The sequence below is a fragment of the Eubalaena glacialis genome, chromosome 2 (genome assembly GCF_028564815.1).
Source record: "Eubalaena glacialis isolate mEubGla1 chromosome 2, mEubGla1.1.hap2.+ XY, whole genome shotgun sequence".
NCBI classification, from domain to species: domain Eukaryota; kingdom Metazoa; phylum Chordata; class Mammalia; order Artiodactyla; family Balaenidae; genus Eubalaena; species Eubalaena glacialis.
The window spans coordinates 195,462,106-195,481,270 of NC_083717.1; the positions used below are offsets into that span (position 1 = coordinate 195,462,106).

A 19,165-nucleotide genomic window follows, 5' to 3' on the forward strand; every position below is an offset into this window, starting at 1 on the left:
AGCAAAGTTGCCCTGGCTCTTGCCCCGTTTGAAGGCAAGAGTGTTTCAAGGAGGAAAAAGTGTAAAAAGAGGTACGGAGCTTGCTGTTAGAGACAGAGCAGAACACGTGGGAGAGCGCGCAGACAAGTAGTTTATTTAAGACAGGAGCAAGGCAGAGACACTCACCTGGGGAGAGGGTGTGGGCGTCCTCCCTGATGAGGCGCAGTAAAGCGGGGGCCAGATGGTTTGTACAGGGCAGTCCTCCCGGATCTTTGTCTTCCTCTGGCCCATTACCTCGCCTCTTCTCCCGCATCTGACCTGTCCTAGGGCCCTCCCGACAAGTGCGTATCTTTTTGACAAGAAAGATTCCAACGCAAAGGCTAACGGGAAGTTTGACAACACATTATGGGGTGGCACCCCCTCCCTTTTTGACCCCCGAGGAGGCTTCCTGCGCGTGTGCGGGCGGGGAGCTTGCCCTGACCTCAGGAGCGATGGACGTGGTCGTCTTGTCTCTTTACCCCAGCAGGGCTCAGCTCCTGCCGCTAACCTTGTCCTTGGAGTGTCAGGGACAGCAGAGCTCCAGTTCACTCTGCTTGGCAAGCTCCAGCTCCTCAGCCCAGGGGCCCATCTATCTCCTACTTCACCACCTTTCTTCCCGACTTGGGGAGGATGCACGTTGTCTGTGTGTGACGACGCCCAGCTTATAGGGGCCCACGTGGGCTGAGCCCTTGTTGCCCTCGTTCTGGATTCCGTGGTGGGTCTCATGATCCGGGGTGCAAGTCAGAGAAAGGGGACACTCAGCTCTGCCCCCAGGGGCTCCTGGCTCAGGAGATGGGGAGGAAGGCCCCTGGACCTCGGCTTGAGAGGGCCATGCAGGTGGGGGCCGGTCTTGGGGCCTAGTTTCCTGAAACTGTGTGCGGGTCTGTGCAGGTGTGAGTGTGTGAGTGTCGGTGTGAGGGGGCAGAGCCGAGCAGGGCTGTGCCCTTGACCTTGTGTGAAGTGCTCTACTGCCCCTCTCATGTTCTATTTGAACCAAACACTCGGGCTCTCTGGACAAGCCTCAGAGTTGCCCAGTGCTGGGTTTTCTATGCCCGACCCCAGCAGGCTGCACGGTCCGTGTCGGAGTCCGTGGGATGCCTGGTCTCCCAGCACAGATGGCGGCTCTCAGAAGGGCCTTCGCCACAAGTGGACTCTCCTGTCAACACAGTCTGGGCACTCGTATGCTGGGAAGGAGGCCACCGGGCCCTGAAGAATGGTCTTAACTGCTCACAGGTCCTCAAAGAGGCCAAGAAGGTCACTCACCGCCCCTAGTTTCCTCCTATTGTACCTTTTCCAATTATTGAAACATTTTCTTCCTGTTATTGGCCACCCAATAAGCCACCCGGTTTTTCCTTATGGTGCAGGACCCACTGCTCACATTTCTTTCTTTTCATTGGTTGCTGAGTGCTCTTTGTATATGAAGGAGTCCTGCCCTGTGTCACGTGTGCTCATGCGCTCTGCCCCGTTTCCATGGGACTTCAGAGCCCCTTGTGGGCGGGCTTCTCCAGCTCTTTACCCTCAGGAGAAGGCTCAGCCCGGGCCCACCACTGTGCTTGGCCAGCGGGCCCTCTCCCTGGTGCCTGTGGCTCCTGCCTTCGCGGCTTCCAGCTTTCTTCTCGAGGACGGTGGCGGCCAGCCCCAGACAGCTCTCGCTTGCTCATCAGGATGTCCGGGCTGGCTGGCGGGACGGGGCCTGAGGACTGGCAGTCTGCGTGAGCTCAGTGGGTGGTGACTAGGGCCCCAGGAGGCTGATGCCGGCCTCCATCCTGGTGCTTGTGCAGCTGTGTTCCTGCGGCCTCCTGCACTGACCACTGAATGAGCCCCTCAGGGTTTGCCCACGGGGATGGGGATTGTTGCTTTTACCTTTGTGCGGAGAGGGGCGGTGAGTCTGGGCTGGAGGCCAGTGGCGCAGGCGTGGTGGAGCCTGAACTGGGGTCTCTGTGGGTATTGAAGGACTCTTGAGGTGGAGCCTGGCTGGACACTTGGGTCCTCGGGGCCCAGAGCTGTCCTCTGCCCCCTTCCCTCTGGCCCCTTGTCCACGTCCTCTGGGGTGGGGTGGGGGGGGCACCTCCTGCTCCCAAGGGACCACAGGCACCTCCCCCAAGGTACGCTCAGGTGGCATGGGATTCTTTACTTTAAGGAACTTTACAAGGAGGAGTAAAGAGAGAGAGGTCGACCTGATTCTGGCAGTGGATCAGCTGGAAGATGGACTTCTGTCTTGCTTCTTTGAAGAAAGAATTAAGGAAAGAGACCAAGATTGTGAAATAGAGACAGTGTTTACTAGAAGGAAGGTACGAGTGGAAGAGCACACGGGAAACTTGGAGTGAGTCATGTGCCGTAGGGGTGGCTTAGGTTGCTTACATGGGGACAGTTTTCCAGGTGGTCTCTGGCCAATCATCTCGAAGTGTCAGCAGGAGAGTGATTGCAGCTGCTCAGCCTGGAGCCCATCTTTCTCCTACGTCAGGACGAGGGCACGGGGGACGGGGGTGGGTGCTGCAGGGCTGATTTGGCCACACTGCGGACCCCTTGGGAAGCGCCTTCTGCTGTGGGACCCCGCCTCACAGCCTAGGGCCCTGCCTGCAGCCCTGAGAACTCCCCTGGCCCCTCCCCAGAGGGTCTGCTCTGCAGCCTCATTGTGCACGAACGGGGCCTGCGGGTGGACAGCAGGGAGGGTGGGCACGGGACAGGAGCAGGGCATGGGGGGCAGTGCCCTTGGACCTGGGGGCACGGAGGGCGGGACTGAGCCTGGGGAGTGAGCCCTTGGCTTGGCTGGGTTGGACTCAGACGCTGGATTGGGCTGGTTGGGACTCTGAGTCCTAGATTTGGCTCTGGGCTCCAGCGTGGGCTGGGCCACGGGCTCCAGGCCGTCACTGTGTTTCAGGGGTTGTTCAGTCAGAACCGGTGTGGGCCCAAGCCCAGGGGCCTGGGAGAAGCCTGGGGTGGTCAGCAGCCACGCCCAGCCCAGGTCTCTCTGTGGAGGGAACAGATGCTCTTCTGGGACTTGCCCCAAAGTGGGGTGGTGTGGGGCTGTGATAGGTGGGCCCCCTTGTTGCCTTCGACCTTGGGGCTGAGCTGGGGCCTCTGGGCGCCCGTGTGCTGGTCGCTGGGCCCCTGACTCTGGCCCCTTGGGGGCTGTTCTGCTCCTTCCTCCGGCCCAGGGTAGAGCTGGCAGCCTCGGGGATGCTCACACGAGGAGGGAAAGGGCAGGGCTGTGCAACGTTCGTGTAGTCGCGGGAAGCCTGCGGCTGCTCCTGCCGGACGGCGGCCAGGACCCACTTCGCCTGGGAGGACGGCGTGCGTGAGGGACTCTGTGCCCAGGCCGAGGCTCTCCCTCTCTCTGGGCGCCCCGCCCTGGAATGGGGCGCCCGTGCCCACCTTGCAGAGGGTGACGGCAGCGCTGTAGCTCACGCTGAGCAGGAAGAGTGCCACGAAGGTGAGGAGGCTGGTCCGTGTCCCCTGCAGCTCCTCGCTCTCGGCCGCCTCTGCGCACAGGTCCTCCAGGGCCAGCTCTGCAGGCGTCAGCCGGTCAGCCCCCTGGCCTCGGGGTCCGACGGGGAAGGACAGGCCTGGCCACCCTTAGGGAGCAGAGGGGACCGGGCCGGGCGCCCTGGTCCTGGGCGGTCCCTCCGTCCGGCCCCTCTGCGACTGCCCAGAGCCACCAGCCGGACCTGGAGGGTGGGGGGTTGGAAGCCCCCGAGCCGGCCGGCGGCCGTGTGGGGCGGCACCGTTCCCCTGCCCTCTGCTGTCCCTCCGCTCTCAGGTGGCTGGCGTTTTCTCTCCCCCCGTTTCTCCAGCTTTTCTCCTGACTGCCGGTCGCCCCTCTCAGCCCCGCGGGCCGCTCACCTCAGCTCCAGCTCTGCCCCACCCCGCTCCCTGCCCCGTGGCAGGCGGGGTCCCCCGGCCTGGGGAGCGCCCACGTCCACCCACTGCATGGCCTGTGGCCGCCCAGTCCGGCCCCCTGGGCCCCGTTCCTGCTCGGCTCCGTTCTCGCCAGCCTGGGGGCCCCTTGAAGAGCCCAGGCCGGCCTCCCTGCCTGGAGCCCTCAGGAGGGGGTCTGGACCCGGGAGGGCCCCTAGGCTCATTGGATCATTGCAGTGGGTGCCCCGAGGGCTGGGCCCGGCCGCACGGACCTTGCCCAGTCTGCGGGAGCCCAGAGCCGGCCCTGGCCCCCGGCTCCTCCTGTCCTGGGGCTGGGCCCCTTCCTTCCCCAGCACGGCCTCTGCTCTGGGCTTGTGTTCAGGGTGTGGGCTGTGCACGTGCTGCTTTCTGTGTGGCTGTGGTGGGTGCCTGCGTGCTCTCCACGTGTGTGTCTGTCCGTGTGTGTCAGTATGTATCCGTGTGTGTCCATGTGTGTGTCCACGTGTGTCAGTATGTGTGTCTGTGTGTATTCATGTGTGTGTGTTCATGGCTGTGTCCCCGTGTGTCTGTGTCCATATGTGTCTGTGTATATCCATGTCCGTGTGTGTCAGAGTGTCCATCCATGTGTATCAGTATGTGTCCATGTGTGTGTCCGTGTGTGTCCACACGCATGTGTCTCTGTGCGCTTGTGTCCATATGTCTGTGTGTGTCTATGTGTGTGTCCATGTGTCTGTGTGTGTCTGTGTATGTGTTCATGTGTGTGTCTCCATGTGTCTGTGTGCCTGTTGTGTCTGTGTCCATGTGTATCAGTGTCTGTGTCCATATGTGTCCGTGTATGTCTGTGTCCATGTGTGTCAGTGTGTCTGTCCATGTGTGTCTGTTCATGTGTATCAGTATGTGTATCTGTGTGTGTTCATTTGTATGTGTTCATGTCTGTGTCCCCATGTGTCTGTCCGTGTGTGTGTCTGTGTGTGTGTCCATGTGTGTCAGTGTGTGTCTGTGTGTCCAACTGTCCATCTGTGGGGTGCAGCTGACAGGGAGGGGCTGGCTGCAGGAGGAAGCCATGTGGGGCGACGAGTGGGTCCAGGGGCCCAGGTACGACGGGGAAGGGTTTGGGAGTGGCCTGGGAGCGAGGGCGGGCCTTGGGAGGCCACCTGTGAGTGTGTGTGAGATGCTACCAGCGGTTGGCAGTGCCGTGTGACTTGGGTGGGTGCGGAGTCCTGGCACCAGCGGGCATGACAGTGTGAGGGTGCGTGTGAGGGCTGGGCGCTTCCCTGGATCGATTCAGGGTGGAGTGAGGCTGAGCAGCAAGATGGGGGACACAGGCGCCGACCCCGGCCTGGTGTGACCACGCAGGTAGGATGGGGGGTCAGAAGGCAGGGGTCAGAGGAGTGTGCTCCGCACTGGCCCCTGTGCAGGGTTGGCCCATTTGTGCCCAGGAGGTGACAGTGGAGGGACCTGCGTGTTGGTGCCGGTGAGGGGGTCTGACTTGGTCCATTTGTCTACCTGGAGGGCCTGTGTGTGCAGCTGGACTTGGGAGCTTGGGGGCTTGTCTGTGTCCAGAGGGGCTGGCAGGAGGCTGGGGGTGGAGGCTGAGGCCTCCGGGACCTCCAGGAGAGGCTGGGGTCTCTGTGGTCCCTCCCCTAGGACCACTCTCTGGCTCTTAGAACTCCTTTGAGTGGATAGAGTGCATAGTGGGGTGGCGGGGAGGGCCTCTGACACAGACGGCGACGCTGGATGGAGCCGCGCCTCAGCCCTGGCCCCCGCCCTGTGCCTTCCTTTCCTTTGTGCCAAGACACTGCTCCCTGCCCCACAGCTCCCCAAGAACGGGCACGCCCAGGGCTCTGAGCAGGCACTGGAGTGTTTATTGACAATGGATGGAAGGTCTGGCCGGTCCCCTCCCCTGCCCCAGCAGGATGGAGCCCTGGGATGGGGGGAGGGAGGGAGGTCAGGCATCATTTACCAAGGTCAATGGACATCGATCTCTCGAGGGTCCTTGAGCCGGACAGGGCCTCGTGGACCACTTGGCAGGTGAATGTGCTCTTCTGCTCCCAGTCGGCCTGCTTGACCACCAGGTGGCTGTAGATGAAGAAGGCGGGGATGGAGCTGCGGACCTTGTGGGGCCTCGTGTTGGTGTGCTGGTCCGCCTGCATCAGGGCGCCGTTCCGCAGCCACCGCACGGAGATGTCCGCGGGGAAGAAGTTCTGGATCAGGCAGGTGAGGGTGACCTCGCCCTTGGTCTTGAGCTCCTCCTTGGGTGGCGGGAACACGTAGACCTCGGGAATCATACGCTTGCCTGCAGACAGGTGTGTGGTCAGCCAGACTCCACCTGGGAGGTCCGCCCACCTCCCCTCAGCCTGCGGCTCACCAGGGCCCTTGGAGATGGAGCGCAGGATCTCCTTGGGCAGGTGTGGGTGGGTCACTTTGCAGTAGTAGGTCTCGCCCTCAATCCAGTCACTGACGTCCACCGGCAGGGTGGACGTGACGGTGACCGTCCCGTTGAACTGAGTCTTGGTGATGGGTGGGTCTGGATAGACTAGACCCTTGTTCTCCGCGGACCAGGTCAGCGTCACGTCCTTTTCGCTGGCCAGGTCCACCACCAGGCAGGTGATCTTGGGTGACTTGTTGACGTACAGGTCGAGGGGTGTGGGTGGGCTCAGGTAGGCGCTCACGCCACGGGGCTCGGACTCGGCTGTGTGGGGGAGGGGACTGAGTGAGGCTGAGTCTGCCCTCCTCTCTGATCCCGAGCGGCTGGGTGTTGGCGTGGGCGAGCACCATACCTGTGCACCTGCGGGCGTGGTTGTCGTAGGTGAAGCCATAATAGGTGACCTGGCAGGTGTAGGTGATTTGGGACACCCACTGGCCCTGCGTGATGTTGAGCTCGCTGTAGGTGGAGGCCAGTTTGCCCTCCACCCTTTCGGGGCCGGTGTGTGGGAACACGTCTGTGGCCTCACGCCCGTCCACCAACCAGGTGACCTTGATTTTGCCTGGGGTATAGCCGGAGATGAGGCACAGGAGCTGGATGGTGGTATGGGTGTCACCACGGGGGTCGCAGGAGGAGTAAAAGAGCTTCACGGAGGGGTCGGGGAAGCTCTTGGTGCACCCTGGCGGCAGAGGCAGCAGGAGTGGGGTTGGCCTCTCTGAGCCCCCAGCCCCTCCTCCCTGTGCCTCCTGCCCGGCCTCCCCCTGCCCCTCCAGCTGTCTCGCGGGCTGGCCCAGACCTGGCTCACCAGTGACGGCCTTGGTGGTGGTGGTGTTGGACGCAGCGTGGGCCACACTGCAGGTGAACTTCTGCTTGGACCACTCGCCCGAGACTGTCACCTGGCTGCTGGTGGTGTAGAGGCTGGAGTTCAAGTTTTGGACGGCAGGGAAGGTCAGGGTGCTCCTGTTCAGGGACGCTGTGTCCCAGGTCATGGTCACTGGCCCCGGGAAGTAGCCCGTGACCAGGCAGCCCAGCGTCACAGAGGTGGCATTGGTAGCACTTGTGCAACAGGAGCGCAAGGGGTAGACGGATGGGCCGTGGATGGAGGCTGTGGGGACAGGACAGGGGTCAACGCTGGCCTCAGGACTGTCACCCGTATGTGCCAGACTAACTGCTGGCTTTGGAGGGTGGGCTGTGGGGTGGGGGGGGTGGTCCCGTGCAGGGAACACCGAGACTCTGCTCCAGCTTTGGGGGACAGATGGCTCCTCCTGGGTCCTTTCCTCATCTCCTGATTCCACTAGGGACGCCCTCCAGTGAATCCTTGTGCCCCTGCAGAAGCAATGGCTGCCACTGCTGCCCTCAGCCCCAAGTGGGTGGACACGGGGCTCTTGAGTGGAGGCGCTAACCCACTCCCTGAGGTGGAGGCTCAGAGCCCATAGCCCCCTGTCGGCACCCGGGGACCCAGAGGAACCCCCCCCAGGAGTTACCAGGCTACTCTTCTTCCCCCACTCATAGACCCCCACTGGAGATCAGGGAACCTGAGAACCCCAGTAGCCACCAGTCTGTCCCCCCTGCCCCACCCATAGCCCTGGGAACACAGGCCTGGGACACAGAGACCCCCAGGATCACCAAGCTGCTTTCCCACTCTTAACCCTAACTCAGACCCCCATCGGGGATCAGGGAGACCCCCAGGAACCATCAAGCTGGCTATTCTGCTCCAAACCAAAGACCTCATAAGGGCCTGGCGATCCACAGGACCCCACTTCCCAGGAATCACCTTGTGTCCCTGCCCCACTCCAAAGTCCCTGTGGGCTTGCTGTGGGCGCATCCACCTGCCACCCACTGGGCCCCTGCTACCTGCAGCCGTGGGTCAGCCTTCAGGTCCCTGAGCTGCTTTGCCATGGCTGCCCTTTCACCCCATCCTTCGGCTGACCAGCCCAGGCCCCCTGGTGCTCTACCCGCCCTGCTGACCCCCCAAGGGGAGCCCGATTACAGGCCCCATGGAGAGAGGACAAAGACCCCTCAGAGCCCTCCTCAGTCCCCCTCCTCAGCCCTTCTCAGGCTCCTCTGGTTCCCATGCCTGTCTGCACATCCCCTGGCCTTGGAGCTCCAGACCCCAGCCCATCCCGGCTCTGCATCCCAGCTCAGCTCTTCCACCTTCCTCTATTCTGCCGGCTAGCCCAGCTGAGCACAGCCCAGATGACCTTGTGTCGGGACAGCTGAGACCAGCTGAGACAAAGCAGCTCGCGAGTACAGCCCAGCACCCCCTAACGAGTCCTGCGCATTTCAAGTCAGCTCAGCCCAGAACAGCCTGCCTTGATCCAGCCTGGCCCGCTTCAGCCCCTGACATCCCACCTCAAGCAAAACTACTCATCTGAGCTGCGTCCACATGGTTCATTTTAGTTCAGTTTAGCTGACGGAGCAAAGCTGGCCAGGATGACCCCACAGCCCACTCCACCCAGTTAATCCAGCTCAGCCCAGCTCAGCCCAGTGTAACCCAGCTCAGCCCAGGCCAGTCCTGCCCAGCTCAACCCAATGTAGCCCTACTCAGCTCAGCCCAGGCCAGCCTAACCCAGTTCAGCCCAGCTCAGCCCAGTGTAGCCCAGCACAGCCCAACTCAGCCCAGTTCAGCCCAGTTCAGCTCAGTTCAGCCCAGTTCAGCTCAGTTCAGCCCAGTTCAGCCCAGCTCAGCTTAGCTCAGCCCAGTTCAACCCAGTTCAGCTCAGCCCAGTTCAGCCCACTTCAGCCTAGCTCAGCCCAGTTCAACCCAGTTCAGCTCAGCTCAGCCCAGTTCGGCCCAGTTCAACCCAGTTCAGCTCAGCCCAGCCCAGCTCAGCATAGTTCAGCTCAGCCCAGTGTAGCCCAGCTCAGCCCAACTCAGCCCAGTTCAGCCAAGTTCAGCTCAGTTCAGCCCAGTTCAGCTCAGTTCAGCCCAGTTCAGCCCAGCTCAGCCCAGTTCAACCCAGTTCAGCTCAGTCCAGTTCAGCCCACTTCAGCCTAGCTCAGCCCAGTTCAACCCAGTTCAGCTCAGCTCAGCCCAGTTTGGCCCAGTTCAACCCAGTTCAGCTCAGCCCAGCCCAGCTCAGCATAGTTCAGCTCAGCCCAGTTTAGCCCAGTTCAGCCCAACTCAGCCCAGTTCAGCCCAGTTCAGCCTAGCTCAGCCCAGTTCAACCCAGTTCAGCTCAGCCCAGTTCAACCCAGTTCAGCTCAGCCCAGTTCAACCCAGTTCAGCTCAGCTCAGCCCAGTTCAACCCAGTTCAGCTCAGCTCAAATCAACCAAGCCCAGCTCAGCTCAGTTCAACCCACTTCAGCTCTGCCCAGTTTACCCCAGCTCAGCCCAGTTCAGGCTCATTCAGCTCAGCCTAGCCCAGTTCAGCCCAGTTCAGCCCAGTTCAGCTCAGCTCAGCCCAGCTCAGCCCAGTTCAGCCCAGTTCAACCCAGTTCACCTCAGCTCAGTTCAGCCCAACTCAGCCCAGTTCAGCCCAGTTCAGCCCAGCTCAGCCCATCTCAGTCCATCTCAGTCCAGTTCATCCCAGTTCAGCTCAGCTCAGCTCAACAAAGCCCAGCTCAGCCCAGTTCACCCAGCTCAGCCCTGCTCATCCCAGTTCAGCCCAGCTCAGCCCAGTTCAACCTAGTTCAGCTCAGCCCAGCCCAGCTCAGCCCAGTTCAGCTCAGCTCAACCAAGCCCAGTTCAACCCTGTTCATCCCTGCTCATCCCAGTTCAGCTCAGTTCAGACCAGCTCAGCCCAGTTCAGCCCAGTTTAACCCAGCTCAGCCCATCTCAGCCCAGTTCAACCCAGTTCAGCTCAGCCCAGCTCAGCCCAGCTCTGCCCCAGCCCTCTGGGGTAGGCAAGCTCAGCAGAGAAGAGCCCAGCCCAGCGCATTCAGCCCAGGTGAGCCCAGATTGCCCACTTTATCCCACCTGACTATGCTAGTTGGGCCCCACTCAGCTGAGCCCAGTTTCTTCTGACAGCCCAGCTCAGTCCAGCAGAGTCCGCGTCCGCCTAGTTCATCTGAGGACAGCCCAGCCGAGCCAACCTGGGATGGCTGAGTCCTGAGCTCTGCTCAGTTGGACCAGCCTGCTCCCTCCCTGTCTATCCAAAGCAGCCTGGTCCAGGACAGCCCAGCTCAGCCCCACTGGCCCCACTGAGGACAGCCTCTCTCTAAGCCCACTTCACCCGGCTCAGTCCACCCAGCTTGGCCCAGAATCCCCTTGGCTCAGGGCAGCCCAGCTCACTTTAGCTCAGTGCACAGTCCCGCATGGCTGAGGACAGCCCTTCTGGCCAGTGTGGCCCAGCTGAGGCTGGGATAGTTCATCTCCCTCCACATAACTCCATCCACTCAAGCCAAACTTGGCCCAGCCCAGCCCTGCCTGGCCTACCCTAGTCAGGCTGGCTCAGGCCAGCCCAGCTCAGGCCAGACGATGTGGGCCCAGGCCTGCCTGCCATGTTGGCCGGCCTAGGGACTGAGCCCCGCTGCTTCCCCCTGACCCTGGGCTGGCCGTCACCGTTTTTACTGGTGGTAGGCAGATCCACGCTCAGCCCAAGGTCCATGCCCCGTGTGTGATTCTTGCCCTGGCCCTGACCTGTCTGAGATTCTCGGCCCCTTGGTCTTCTCCAGGTCGGCTTCAAGCGTTCTCTTACTTCCCTGTGTCTCCATGCAGGGAAGGGACAGCTGCAAGGCAAGCAGTGACCCAGAAGCTGGGTCCCCACTGGGCGGGCGGTCCAGGTGTCTTCTCCCAGCAGTGGTCTGGGCAGCTCCAGCGGCTGGGTGCCTGAGGGGCTGGGGTCCTCTGTCAGGTGCCCATGGCTGGTGTGGCCCATCTGGCCAGTGGTGGCCATCTGCAGGCTCCCAGGATAGGCTCCCAGATAAGGTGAATCGTTAGGAACCATTGCTGTTATTTTTATGTCCAGACGATAGGGCCTGGGGCGGGGCGGGGCAGGGGGGCGAGCTCTGCCTCAGTGCTCTCGGCTAAAAATGGGGTGGGAACCCACAGGGGCCTCGGCAGCCCTGGAAGTTCCCTTCTCTCTCTCTGTTCTCGGGAAGTCGACCCAGTGACGGCCGGTCTCAGGTGAGGCTCCTCTCTGTGGCCTCTTCCCTGGCCTCTGCCACCCGGCTCGTGACCTCTTTCCCTTGATGCCACGGGCTGACTGGGTGAGCGGCCGGCACACACTGTGGTCACCATGACGGCCCGGGAAGGGAGAGGGCACCAGGCACCGCCACCGCTGCCCCCGAGGCAGCCCCGTGAGGGACGGTCCTGGCCTTTTTGTGCCGGAGAAGTTGAGGCCCGCGTGGCCTAGGTGCCTGTGGTGGAGCGTGGGGCTTTCTGAGCAGTGGTCTGGGGGCTGGCCCGGTGGGCGGCCCTGGGTGCGAGTGTGAGAGGCTGTGGGTCCAGCTGCGTGTAGGCAGGTGCTGGCCCTCTGGTGGCTTCCTGGGCACCCTGCCGGCCGGCAGTCTCACCCGCTGTCTGCGAGCCGGCCGGCAGTCTCACCCGCTGTCTGCGAGCCGGCTTCCCGATCGCCGTCCTGCAGCTGGGCTCCCATCGGGGCTGAGGCTGGGCTGCGTGGCCGGCAAGGGCTGGCAGGGGCCTGTGGGGCGGCGGGACGTGGCTGTGAGCTTGGCCAGCAGCTCGGCAAGACCTCTGTAGCCACCGGACCCTGGGGTGTACCTCGCAACCGTGTGCTGTTGCTGTCCATCAAGATGCGGGGACCACAGAGCGGCCTCCGTAGAGGTGCCCACAGCGTTCGACTCTGGTCTGTCGGGGCAGCCAGTCTACCACCGACGCTCCACTGGCGTGCGCTGAGCCAGACGGTGTGCCGAGTCTCGGCCTTGCCTCCATGCTGCGGACGCGTCCTGCAGGCCGGTGTGTCCCTGGAGCCCCCCGAAGGCCCAGGTGCACACACAGGGGAGGCCACGAGAACTTGCACGCTAGCTCATCAGCATGGGCTCCTGGGAGGCGACATGCAGTCTTTGGAGAGGGAGACAGCAGGACCACGTCCCCTGGGCCCAGGACACCCAGGGCCGCTGGTCTGCATGCAGGGAGGCTGTGCAGAGATGGGCTGTCAGGCCTGCACGCTCAGAGGAGTGTCCGGGCCTCTTGGAAGACCCCAGAGGGGCTGCTGGATGGCTGGGGGGGCCCCGTGTGCAGAGCCAGGGCCCCGAGGCCCCCAGGACAGATTGTCCTGGTCTGTCCCGCCCCACCCTCGGCCCCAGGGACAGATGCTGCCTGGCAGGTGCAGGGGGAACGCCGAGTTCCCTGGAAGGACTCAAGGTTCTGAGAGAAACCACAGGGCGGGCAGAGCCGCAACGGGGAGCCTTCTGCCATGTGGTGCCCGGCCCTGCGGCCTGCACGCTGTGAGCGTGTGGGGCTGGGGGCCTGGCCCGGCACCCCCTGGGCTTCCTGCGCAGCTGTGGGCGTTCAAGGCTGAGGCCTCGTGCCCAGCCGGCCCCTCCCCCAGCTCCACCCCAGCACCCCAGGAGCCACTGGGCTGCCGGGCGCAGGGGCAGGGAGGGTGGGGGGAAGTGTCCCTCGGCGCTGGAGGAGACTGGCTCCTGCGCCGGCTGAGCTCTGGGCACTCGTGCTCCCTGCCTCTCTGGGGCTGCGGCCCCGCCCTGGCCTCCAGGAATCGCCCTTCCCCCACCCTCTTCCTGCCCAGGGCTGGGCCTGGCTGTCCCCCTCCTGCCCGCTGGCGCCCCCTCCACCCAGCAGGCGTAGGGCGCTAGCCCTCCCGGCCACCCTGCTCAGGCCATCACACCTGTCCTGCCTGCAGCCTCCCCTGCGCCCAGCACAGGGTCCAGCTGCCCCTCCTGTGACCCCAAGGTGCTGCTGCTTTACTTCAGTGACTTCGGACACGTTCTGCACCTAAACGTGCGGCTTCACAGCTGGGCGCGTGTGTGTGCGTCCATGCGTGTGTCTGTGTGTGTGCACACCTGTGTGTTTGAGGAGCGGGGAGAGGGTGTGCCTTCCTACCCCAGCCCTCAAAAGGCCCTGCCGACCGAGGAGGGCCGGGGCTGCGTGTGCAAGAACAGAGCTGCTGCCGCTTGCGCAGGTGGTTGGTCGGGCAGGGCGGCTTTGCCCGGCAGCCCCGGGAGCCCTCAGTGTGGCCCCGTGGCACTGGAGGACGTGACGAAGCCTGGAGCTGGGAGCCCGGACAGGGCAGGCCCAGTGTCCCTCAGGCCGCTCTCTAATGACCCAGCTCAGGTGGGCCCAGAGCAGGATCGCGTGTGGTCAGGAAGTTCTCAAGGAGCTGGGGGGTTTGGGGTCTGCAGGAAGTTAGATGGGACCTGGCCAGACAGCCTGGGATGGGTGGGCCTTCAGCCAAGGCAGTGTGGGGTCCCTCTGAGGCTGGGCCTCTGTGTAAGGGCCTGTGGGGTAGCCAGGGGCCAATGCTGGCTCCAGCCAGTGGGTTGCTTGGAGGGAAGGCCAAGCTGCAGATGTTTCTTCAACCTTTCCTGACCAGGACACTAACCGGGCGGCAGCGCTAGCTTCCAGACCCCTCAGGCTCAGCCAGGGGCTCACTGCCCTCGGTACGCATGGTGGGGGCTAGGCCCCAGAGCTCTCCTGGACAGTGAGACCAGCTGAGCCCCTTGTTGCCCTTGGTTGTGGCCCCGAACATGGGCCCAAAGATGCTTCAATCCCCCCTCCCCGGCTTCCTTCCCCCAGGGCAGGCCTGGCTCCACTGCTGCCCGCTCCCTCTTGGGGATGGCCCACCACCACCCAGGCCTCCAGGCGTCCTCCACCCCAGGGAGGCCCCGCTTCTCCAGCTCCGTGCCTGCCTCCCCAGCAAGGATGCTGTCGTTACGATCTCTGAAGCGTGCAGTGCGTTGTCTCTCTTCTAATTTAAATGCTCCCATTACTAATGAGCTGGAGTATCTCTTCAGAGACTTGGGAGACATTTGGATGTCTGTCTCTGATCTCATCCTGCTTTCTGAAGATTTTCTTGGCGATTTCCTGGGAATTTGCAAGGCAGTCATCTCTAGGTGCCTGCCCCTTGCTAGTTTTAACCTTGGGATAAACTTCTCCTGGTCAATCCCCTGGTTGTTAATGCTGCTTATTGAGTCCTCCTTTAACAGAAATTCTTGATTTCCACGTGGCAGATTCATCAGCTATTTACCCTACAGCTTGCACGTTTGGAGGCTGCCATGTGAGCTTCCTGTGGCTGCAGTAACAAAGGGCCACAAACTTGGCTTAAAACCACAGAAATGGACTCTCACATTCTAGAAGGCAAGAAATCCAAAAACAAGGTGTTGGCAGTGCCAAGCTGCCCTGAAAGCTCCAGGGCAGGGTCCTTCCTGCCTCTTCCAGCCCCTGCTGGCTATTGACATCACTCCAATCTTTCCTCCATCTTCACATGGCCATCTGCCCCGTGTGTCATCTTCTCCTGTTATAAGTCACTGGACTTACAATGCTTCTGAAATCTAGTGTGATCTAATCCCAAGGTCCTTAACCTAATTACATTTGCAGAGACCCTATATCCAGACAAGGTCACATTCTGAAGTTCTGGGTGGACATACATCCCACCAGGCTGTTGCTGTTACTGTGCTCCGCCAGCCTTGCTGGTCCATTTCCTTTCAGCTATATTTAAAGTTAGCCTTTCAGATGTAAGTGTTTGATCCCAACAGGCTCCACCACCACTCACCGTGCATATGGTGTGGAGTAGAAACCCAGGGTGAAGTTTTCCACAGAAGAAGCCAGTTTCCCACCCACCTCAGAAGCTTTCCCGCTGCCTGAAGGCACCACACTCATTGTAGTCCAAGTTCCTAGGAACGACCAGGCTGTTTCTGAGTGCTCTCCTATTCCTTGGGTCTGGTAGTCTGTGCATGAGTACCATCCTTTTCAGTGATGGTTTTGTGTATGTGTTAACATTCAGGGGGACAGTCCCCCTGAAACCCCTCATCCTGTGCTTTTGTTTTTCAAAATGGTCTAAGCTGTAAATGGATCTCACAAACAAACAAAGAAACAAACAAAACCAACCCAGCTGGAATTTTGGTTGGGAGTACACTGTATTTCTTAGTCTGGGAGATAGATGACACTTTAATCTAACATGTCATTCCTTCCTTGACCAGTGTATCTCTCCAGCCATTCAGATTTCTTTTATGTCCTTGAATAGAGTTCACTTTTTTTCTCAGAGGTCTTGGGCGTTCTTTCCCAGGTTATTCCTCCCATTGCTGTGACTTGTGCCCGGCTTTCTGTTACATTTTCTAGTAGGTTTTTGCTGACATAGAGGAACACAGCTGCTTTTGGTAAGTTAGTCTTGCATGGAAATTGTCCCGATTTTCTTGTTAGTTCTAACAGTTTGTCTGCTGATTGTGTTGGCTTTTCCTTGGCAATGATCACGTCATCTACAAATAATACCTCCTTTACATCTTTCCTTTCAATCTTAACAGCCCTGTTTCTTTTTCTTGTCACGTAGCATTGGCCAGGACCTCCAATAATCTATTAAATAAACATTTTCCAAACTGTTTCGACCACAATCCTTGTAAAAAAAGTGTCTTATATTATAATCTAATTCACATACACACATTATTTGTATGTAACATATATTATGTATATTTATTTATGTAACTGAAACAAAATTTTCATGAAAATATTTACCCTTGTTATGTACAATGCATAGACTTTTTTTCTTTATTTATTAAAAAGAGCTGGCTATAACTGTCTGATTTGATTTCACAATCCACAAATATTTAAGCACATATCTGAAAAGCACTGCAAAATAGTATGACAGGAGTGACAGGTGTCCTTGCTGTGTCCCTAATCTTATGGGAACACCTCTTAAAGTTTGTCTATCAAGTGTGTTCACTGTAGCTTTATTCCTTCTTTCCTACATTCTTTTGGGTTAATAAGTACTTCTTAGTACTTATTAGTTAATACTTAGTACTTAGTAAGTACTTTAAGTACTTATTCCATTCTAATTTCTCTGGGGACTTCCCTGGTGGCTCAGTGGTTAAGAATCGGCCTGCCAATGCAGGGAACATGGGTTCAATCCCTGGTCTGGGACGATCCCACATGCCGCAGAGCAGCTAAGCCCATGTGCCACAGCTACTGAGACTGCACTCCAGGGTCCACGCACCATAACTACTGAAGTCTGCTCACCTAGAGCCTGTGCTCCGCAACAAGAGAAGTCACTGCAATGAGACACCCGTGCACCACAATGAAGAGTAGCCCCTGCTCGCTGCAACTAGAGAAAACCCACGCGTAGCAACGAAGACCCAACGCAGCCAAAAATAAGTAAATAAATAAATGTATAAAAAAAATAAAGGAAACGAAAGAGGCATGACAACTGAAACAATGTGTGATCTAGGATTTCCTTTTTTTAAAAAAAATTTCACTGTCGACTTTTTAGATAAGCCTCTTTGCATATGGTTTCAGTGACTATAATGTGCATCCTGAAGTCATCACAATGAACTTAGATTAAATAATTGACTAGCTCACATAAGTCATTAGAGCCTTGAAAAAGTGTAGTTTCATTTATGAACTCATCTTTTGTGCTACTGTCATATATTTTGCATCTGTACCTATTATAAACCCCACAACACACTGTTAATAATTTTTACTTTAAACAATCGATTATCTTTTTAAGAAACTAAGAGAAAAAAGATTAGTTTTTGCACTTGCATATTTGCCATCTCTGGTGCTCGCCTTTCCATCCTGTAGATCAGAGTTTCCATTTGGTGTCATTTCCTTTCAGCACAAAGATTCTCTGTTAGCCTTTCCTTTACTGCAGGTCTCTTGGAAATGCACTCCCTCGGTTTTTGTGTAACTAAAAATGTCTATTACATATTCATTTTGGAACGATATTTTCTCTGGATATAGAATTCTGGGCTGAAACTCCCCTATTCTATTGTTTCCTGGTCACCATTTTTTCCGATGAGAAGCCAGATGTAGTTTGTTCCCTGTATGTCTGTGTTCTTTCTCTGGCTGCTATCAAGACATCTTCTTTTTTTTTTTTTTTTTTTTTTTTTAAACATCTTTATTGAAGTATAATTGCTTTACAATGGTGTGCTAGCTTCTGCTTTACAACAAAGTGAATCAGTTACACATATACATATGTTGCCATATCTCTTCCCTCTTGCATCTCCCTCCCTCCCACCCTCCCTATCCCACCCCGAGCTGATCTCCCTGTGCTATGCGGCTGCTTCCCACTAGTTATCTATTTTACATTTGGTAGTGTATATATGTCCATGACACTCTCTCACCCTGTCACATCTCACCCCTCCCCCTCCCCATATCCTCAAGTCCATTCTCTAGTAGGTCTGTGTCTTTATTCCCATCTTGCCACTAGGTTCTTCATGACATCTTTTTTTTTTTTCCCTTAGATTCCATATATATGTGTTAGCATACTGTATTTGTTTTTCTCTTTCTGACTTACTTCACTCTGTATGACAGACTCTAACTCCATCCACCTCATTACAAACACCTCCATTTCATTTCTTTTTATGGCTGAGTAATATTCCATTGTATATATGTGCCACATCTTCTTTATCCATTCATCCGATGATGGACACCTAGGTTGCTTCCATGTCCTGGCTATTGTAAACAGAGCTGCAATGAATATTTTGGTACATGACTCTTTCTGAATTATGGTTTTCTCAGGGTATATGCCCAGTAGTGGGATTGCTGGGTCATATGGTAGTTCTATTTTTAGTTTTTTAAGGAACCTCCATACTGTTCTCCATAGTGGCTGTATCAATTTACATTCCCACCAACAGTGCAAGAGTGTTCCCTTTTCTCCACACCCTCTCCAGCATTTATTGTTTCTAGATTTTTTGATGATGGCCATTCTGACCGGTGTGAGATGATACCTCATTGTAGTTTTGATTTGCATTTCTCTAATGATTAATGATGTTGAGCATTCTTTCATGTGTCTGTTGGCAATCTGTATCTCTTCTTTGGAGAAATGTCTATTTAGGTCTTCTGCCCATTTTTGGATTGGGTTGTTTGTTTTTTTGTTATTGAGCTGCATGAGCTGCTTGTAAATCTTGGAGATTAATCTTTTGTCCGTTGCTTCATTTGCAAATATTTTCTCCCATTCTGAGGGTTGTCTTTTGGTCTTGTTTATGGTTTCCTTTACTGTGCAAAAGCTTTTAAGTTTCATTAGGTCCCATTTGTTTATTTGTGTTTTTATTTCCATTTCTCTAGGAGCTGGGTCAAAAAGAATCTTGCTGTGATTTATGTCATAGAGTGTTCTGCCTATGTTTTCCTCTAAGAGTTTGATAGTGTCTGGCCTTACACTTAGGTCTTTAATCCATTTTGAGTTTATTTTTGTGTATGGTGTTAGGGAGTGTTCTAATTTCATACTTTTACATGTACCTGTCCAATTTTCCCAGCACCACTTATTGAAGAGGCTGTCTTTTCTCCACTGTATATGCTTGCCTCCTTTATCAAAGATAAGGTGACCATATGTGCGTGGGCTTATCTCTGGGCTTTCTATCCTGTTCCATTGATCTATATTTCTGTTTTTGTGCCAGTACCAAACTGTCTTGATTACTGTAGCTTTGTAATATAGTCTGAAGTCAGGGAGCCTGATTCCTCCAGCTCCATTTTTCGTTCTCAAGATTGCTTTGGCTATTCGGGGTCTTTTGTGTTTCCATACAAATTGTGAAATTTTTTGTTCTAGTTCTGTGAAAAATGCCAGTGGTAGTTTGATAGGGATTGCATTGAATCTGTAGATTGCTTTGGGTAGCAGAGTCATTTTCACAATGTTGATTCTTCCAATCCAAGAACATGGTATATCTCTCCATCTATTTGTATCATCTTTAATTTCTTTCATCAGTGTCCTATAATTTTCTGCATACAGGTCTTTTGTCTCCTTAGGTAGGTTTATTCCTAGGTATTTTATTCTTTTTGTTGCAATGGTAAACGGG

General features: G+C 57.0%; 1 gene segment (V, D, J or C); it reads right to left on the reverse strand.

Annotated features, from left to right (window-relative positions):
- Positions 1 to 1,496: 1,496 nt before the first annotated feature.
- On the reverse strand, positions 1,497 to 11,841 carry LOC133084753 (immunoglobulin heavy constant epsilon-like). The segment is given in 11 exon segments: positions 1,497 to 1,696; positions 2,581 to 2,989; positions 3,135 to 3,299; positions 3,394 to 3,527; positions 5,840 to 6,172; positions 6,245 to 6,568; positions 6,657 to 6,980; positions 7,107 to 7,406; positions 10,992 to 11,221; positions 11,423 to 11,602; positions 11,759 to 11,841. Coding segments are annotated over 11 exon segments (2,682 nt in total).
- Positions 11,842 to 19,165: the final 7,324 nt, after the last annotated feature.